This window comes from Alligator sinensis, unplaced genomic scaffold (genome assembly GCF_000455745.1).
Source record: "Alligator sinensis unplaced genomic scaffold, ASM45574v1 scaffold672_1, whole genome shotgun sequence".
Taxonomy (NCBI): domain Eukaryota; kingdom Metazoa; phylum Chordata; order Crocodylia; family Alligatoridae; genus Alligator; species Alligator sinensis.
The window spans coordinates 109,008-115,573 of NW_005842830.1; the positions used below are offsets into that span (position 1 = coordinate 109,008).

The 6,566-nt window shown below is 42.6% G+C and overlaps 1 protein-coding gene across 2 annotated transcripts in view; it reads left to right on the top strand.

The window, feature by feature from the left end:
• The window catches only part of PTPRQ (protein tyrosine phosphatase, receptor type Q), a 239,951-nt gene that overhangs the window by 31,963 nt on the left and 201,422 nt on the right, over positions 1–6,566 (top strand). For both annotated transcript variants that reach the window (XM_025191547.1, XM_025191548.1), the window contains one exon: positions 1–62. In XM_025191547.1, coding sequence (XP_025047332.1) covers positions 1–62 — 62 coding nt within the window. The remainder of the gene's footprint in view (positions 63–6,566) is intronic.

Genomic DNA, 6,566 nt, shown 5'->3' on the forward strand with positions numbered 1-6,566 from the left:
AAGAAGAGCACACCATATATTTTTCTTGGAAAGTGCCAAGGGGAGGATTTGATGCATTTCAGGTGAGGTAGATAAAAAATGTGCAAAATATACTTCTGCTCTTTAAATCTTTTCACTTCTCAATGAAAGATAGCATATGTTGCAAAACCTAGAGGGATCATTTGTCTCTTACATTAAAATAGGAAAGTAGTACTGTTTTTTGAGGAAGATTTTGAGGAAGCTCTTTGTATATTAGGTCCATTTAAACAACTAATGGTAGTAAGGGTAACTCAAAAAGAGAGCTTTGTCAGTAATTGATTTTGTTTTGTTTTGTTTTGTTTCATGTTCAGTAGTGAAAAGATGGAGCAAGTTGTTTCAGGTTGAGTAAAACATTTAACCAAAACCAATTTGACCTGAAACAAAGCTTTTAATTTTTTTAATGAAATTGTTTCAAATTAAACTGCCTTAATTATTCATTTTGAAAACATTGTAATCTTCTTCTCATGTCTCTATACCACATTTGACCATTTTGTTACATATGCTTATGCTTGTTTATTGTACTTTGTGAGATCATACATTGTACGTGTGCCTTCAAGCGGTGGGCTTTGCAGCAGATATTGCATAGTCTGAGGCTGTGTGCTGTGGTTAAAAGGTAGTTGAACTAATGGTACAGTCCCACTTCTTCATTAGTTCCTTGGAGTGTCCAGCTTTGGTGTGTAGGCAGTTGAGACATCACCACTTTTGCCTTGTTTCATCAGTCCCTGGTGGTAAAGACTCAGCCACTGGAATGTCCATTTTTTTTGCTACCAGGTATTTTCTCAGCCTCTTGCTCTACATCTGTAGTTGTTCTCTTTGGGTGTGGCATCGAGAGGTTGGGTGCTGGTGAGAACTCCTGTGTGACTTCAGACATTTGTGTGCTGCAGGATGATTGTACAGTGGGTGTCTCATATCTTTGGTTTGTCTCAATTGTTCTATCCTGCTGGCCACTGCTCTTCTGATATTAAGTGGAGCAATGCCAACCAGCAGGTATGCGCTGTTTAGACTGGTAGGCTTTAGATATTTTGTGATGCATCAGCAGCTATTATTCAGGACGGGGTCAAGGTGCTTAGCATGTATAGATCTCTCCCATACAGGGCATATCTACTCAGCATATGTGTAGGGGGGCCATAGCAGAGGTGTTTACGATGCGACCCCTATCAGGTAATACCTGGTAATATCTATGAATTCTGCTAACGCTCCAAACCACAGTTTTGAATGTTGTAATGAAGTACTTTGAATGGGGAAAAAAAAAGAGATTAATTAAGGAAAGGTCACTTCAAAGCATTTAGATATATTTGGATATGTTGTTTGTTTATATTCGCTGAAACCATTCAGTAAACTAGAGAGGAATCTGTGAAATACTTAGTTCAGTGGCATGCCATGAATTAAGCACCACACCCTCTCCAAGTGCCACTCTGTTCCCCTTCTCCTGCCTTATGCTGCTCTGGTTTCTGCTCCCTGTCCTATCTGCCATTGTGCTTCCTGCCCCCTCCCCAATCTGTCATGTGCCACACAGGGGCTGTCCATGCCATTTGTGGCACCCATGCCACAGGTTAGCGACCCCTGTTTTAACTGATCCAAATTTGCATTTTTCAGCAGAGTGAGTTTGGGTTCAAAATTTTGCCAAACTCTATTAAAAGTTAGAAAATGTTATAATCAAATTTCCTAGTACAACTTGAATTTGTTTTCTCATGCATGTGCATTCTGATAGTCATAAGAACCTTTTGGGGAAACCTAGAATAAGATCCAGTTTTCTTGGTTCTCAGTGCCACATGTACATGAGAACAACCTCCCCCCCACACCTTTTTTAAAACAAATCCTTTTCTTTGTCTTATTTGCTGTCTATCCTGTGCATAGAATTAGCATAGGTCAAATAATATGCATATAATAAAAACATCTAATATTATAAAAGCCTTAGCCTGTCTGTCTGTCTGTCCATAATGCTTTATTTGCAATCTGATTGGTTGTCTGAAACAACTAGAGTGCCCCAACTGTTCCAGACAGGGAGTGGCAGCGGCACAGTGGAGCATCACCATGATGGTGAGGATGGTGCGGAGTGGGGGGGTGGCTTTCTGTCCCTGCCCTGCTCCCATCATTCCTGATGGGTAATTGGCTAGTAGTATCATAATGCATATGCACAAACTGGCCAAATTAAGAATGAATAAGCAGTCATAATTTTTCTGTTTCCTATTTTTTGTATGCTTGTATTTATAAAGTAAATTAAGGAAATGGAAATTCCAGCATATGGAGTGACACTGATCCTTCCACATGTGTCATCAGTATGGTTCCAACCTAAGACCTTTAGTTCTACAGCTTGGAGCTCCCCCTGCCAAGAAGTAATTGATTATTGCTATTGTTAGCTCACTTGGACATTATGCACTCTCAGGGAGAAGTTATGTTATGGTACTCTCAGTACCATATACATGCTGCACTTAGTGCCCACTCCAGGACCTGCACTGCACATGGCCCCCATGCAGGACTAGTCTGGAGATACACCCTCAACTCTTAAATTCTGGATCTGACACTTGGCCTGGGACTGCGCTGCATGCAGCACTCACATTAGCTAGTCTAGGATGTAAAGCTGCATGCAGTGCTTGCTGCAGTCAATCTAGGATGTGCATTGCATGCAGTGCCCACTCCAGCGAGTCCAGGGTGGGCACTGGGTCCCAGATGAGCTGGAGCAGGCATCTCATGTGGCACAGTCCTGTGCCAGCCAGTGTGAGCGCTGAATCCAGCATGGATGGGAGGAAGTATTGTGGACCTGATCCAGCTCATGGGGCCAATCCCAAATAATTCATCTGGACTGTGGACCAGTCCCACACCTCTTCTCTAGCCCACAGAGCTAGAGAAGTTTGATACCCCTTATCTAAACTCTCTTAGACAAGTGTTTGTCTAACCTGTACTTAAAATTTGAGAACAACCCTTGTTTCCAGTTTCCAGATACAATGCCCAAGACATTAAAAACCCTCTAACTTGCTACAGATAAAAATGAAGACAAGGGTACTGTCAGTGTTCTGCCATTGCAAGGGCATTATTGTTAAGTATGTTCAAGAGAGGAAGAGGACCATTAACCCACTATAGAGGATGGCACAACCCCCTACAGTTCATGCCAAACTGGCTGTGGAAGAAAATTCTTGATCCCTGGTCCCAAATGTGGCTATTGGTCTAATCCTGAGCAGAGGAACAAGATCCTCTAGCCAGAAACCTCTGAATTTAAGTCCCACCCAAAGCATCAGTATTGTCTACTCAAATTTCCCAGCCTTGCCTGCAGCCAACACAAAATGCTTCTGAGGAAGGTGTGGGGAGGAGGGCAGGGTAGGTAAAAACACCCAACCCTTGCACCTGTAGCCACTGAAAGGGGAAAAAAAAATCCTTCCCAGCCCTATGTGCCGACTAGCTAATCCCTAGAAGAATGAGATAATCAAACACCCTCCACTTTGTACTGCAGCCTGGGGACTGCAAACCCAACTCCATGCATCACATACTGATTGGACAGCCAAAACTCCCCTTTCTATAATTCTATTCCCTCTGTCAACATATCCCAGCTCCTTTAATTTTCTTTCATGGCTAAGTTGGTTGTGGAGCTCTGCTTCATCCTTCTATTATTGGGCATGGTCCTCTCCAGTTATCACCTGCTGTGGGCTGCAGGACTTTTCTTACGATCTCTGAGCGATGTGCCTGTAAGGATCTCCATCCTGGACTTCCAACTGTTGTTCTTCTCGGCATACTCCAGGCCTTGCTTCTCTTAAATTAAACCTCTGCTTCTTCAGCAGTAAAATGAGGGGGATGATACCTGTTTGCCTCAGGAAATGAAGGCATTCTTCATATAATAAGGTTTCAGTATATAGAAATATTAAGACAAGAAGAAAGGAGACTGAATCTTATCACTGCTTTCTGGCTCCTATATCACTATTCACAAAGGGAGAAGTTAGGGTAATTGCTGCTCTTAGGTGGTATATATAGCTCACATTGTGTGATTTGTGAACATAACTCACTTCAGTGGATTAGGGGCTCCTTGGAAGCATGCTGTTGGGGGATAAGGGCTAATACCAGTGATATGCAGGGTAACCGTGAAGCTTGACATATACTCATTTTACTTTGTATGCAGGGGTAGTATCTGTATGTAAGAAAATTATCCTTAAAGGTGAACGTTTAAGGAGCTAGGGAACACATTTAAAGTATATAGAATATTCATAGACTTCAGTAGAAAATTTCTACCAGAGCTACTGGCTACTGCAAATTTCAAGTAGCTCCAAATTGTGAGGGTGCCTCTTCAGTAAAAGAGATAGGGGGAAACAACTTTGGCAAAAAATGCTATTTTCCTGTATGCTGAGGCAGATGAAAGCATGGGGAGTTTTAACTCTAACAGTAATTATGTGGCATAGTTATAAAGAACATAATACTGAGGATCATAATGGAAAGTGTTAGGGAATCTTCACTACAGGTAATGTTGCATACTTTGCGTATAAAAATGTAGAAGTTATCGCTATCTAAGAAATCTTCCTAGATTATTAAAAGTTTAAGTTGGAAAGCTAGATCTTGCGCTAGATATGAATTAAGATTTCATATTTAAACTGTGATGGTGATGTCCTGATAACCTAAGATTTCTCAGCAGTTCCTTTTCAGTTTCTTAGATTAATGTGTCTTTTAGCGTAAGCCATGAGGTTACCACTGATCTGTATGATTGCAGTGTTGCTGTTTCTGGCCACTTTCACAGTTTGGTCATGCATCCCAGAATATTTTAAACACTTTTAATTTAAATGCTTTCCTTGCTTTTCCATGCTGGCTCAGATATGCTGTTGTATTTGGCCAGGTTATTCTTAACATCTTGTGGAAAATAATTGCAATTCCTATTATTAATCTTTATGACAGTATTATGTTTGGCGTATCATAGGACAGGCAACCATGTTAGGCAGTGTTCTTTCTGAATAAATGAGATTATCTTTAATGTTTAATGAGAGAGGCTTCAGTAGACAGGTTGCTTAGCAAAGTGTATCTACATAATTGGGATCATTTTACTAATCATTTAAAATTAATCATCCCAGCTCTCCATTTTTCCGTGTCATGTATAATAGTTTTCAGAGTGAAGATAATACACAAAATGTTCTTTCTGTCTTGTTTAATTTGCTTTCAATATTTTGCAATGGCCTATTTCAGACAAATAAACAGCAATCCCAGAACTAAGCCTAATTAGACAGGCACTATGTTGGGGAGATGCACAGGGGTCTGTGTAGCCCTAATCTTTGGACTAGGCCACTCCTTGGCTGAAGTGAAGTGCTTTAGATCACACATCTCCTTCAGGCCTTCCTCTTTTTAAACAAATGACTGGTGACCAGCCAGGGCATTTAGATCTGTTCAGTTGTGTGTCCTACTTTGCTCCCACCTCATCAAAATCCACACAAATCCTTTTGTGGGGCACAACACAGCTTTGTAGCACACATGGAAGATATTCTTCTGTGCTGAAGAGTTGAACTAGTTTGTAGTCATAATTTTCACTGTTCAGGGAAGGGACTAAAGCAGGGTTTTGTTTCACAGACCTTAAATTATTGTATATGATATATTCAAAGAATGTTGTCAGACAGTCTTATTAATTGGTACCATCCAGTGGCTCTACCCTGTCCCAGTGATAGTGATGCAAAACAGCCACAGGACTCTTGGGCATTTGGGGAGGTTAGAGGGAGGTTAGGTCATGTTAAAAATGGCCACCCAATCACCCTTAGTTCTCCCAGGTGCAGACCTTACGTTTAGATCCCTAGTTAAGTCAATCTATGTGTAAACTATACAGAAGTTCAGGAAGTTTAGACTTGTCTAAAAATGGCCAACCTGATCTAGGTTAACTCTACTTTGGAGGTAGTCTAGCATAGACAGGGTCCAGTAAAACCAATCTAACTAAACTTCTACGTGGTTCCTAGCACAGCGCTGGGGATGGGAAAGACCAGCTGCTGGCCACAGCCCCAGAGCTGCACTTTTCCTACCCCCATCTGGCACCATATAGTTTTAGCCCCCTGGCCCCAGCCCCAGACAGATGATCCCCCACCCCTGTGGACCAGCCAGCACCCCCCTTCCTCCCCTGAGCCCACCAAACCCCACATCCTGCAAGCTGCTCTTTGTGTTGGTTTTACTGGTGTTTCCTGGTGCCAGGAGCTGAGCAATTAAGTCAGGGTGGGGAGAGGGGCAGGTGGAATTGGCGGGGTTAGGGAAGTTGTTTGCCTGGGGTGGGAGAGTTGGGGCTAAAATAGCCCCTGGTCCTGTGGGGAGAGCCCCACATTGCCCCAAGCCCCTCCTGGATCCCACCAACTCCCCCATGAACCCCATTAGCCTCCCTAACCCCCCCCAACTCCATCAAAACCCTTCTGGACCTCGCTTGCCCCCAATCTCAAGCCCCCCATTAGTCCCCCCCCAATCCAACTTCAATCCTCCTTGAATCTCTGTATATACCCTCAAGGATGAGCTCATTGAGTGCACCAGCTCCCCTGAGACTTCTTTGAAAATTCGATCTTTAAAAAATAGTCCATGGGTTTTTGGGGGGTTTTTTTTTGGGGGGGGGG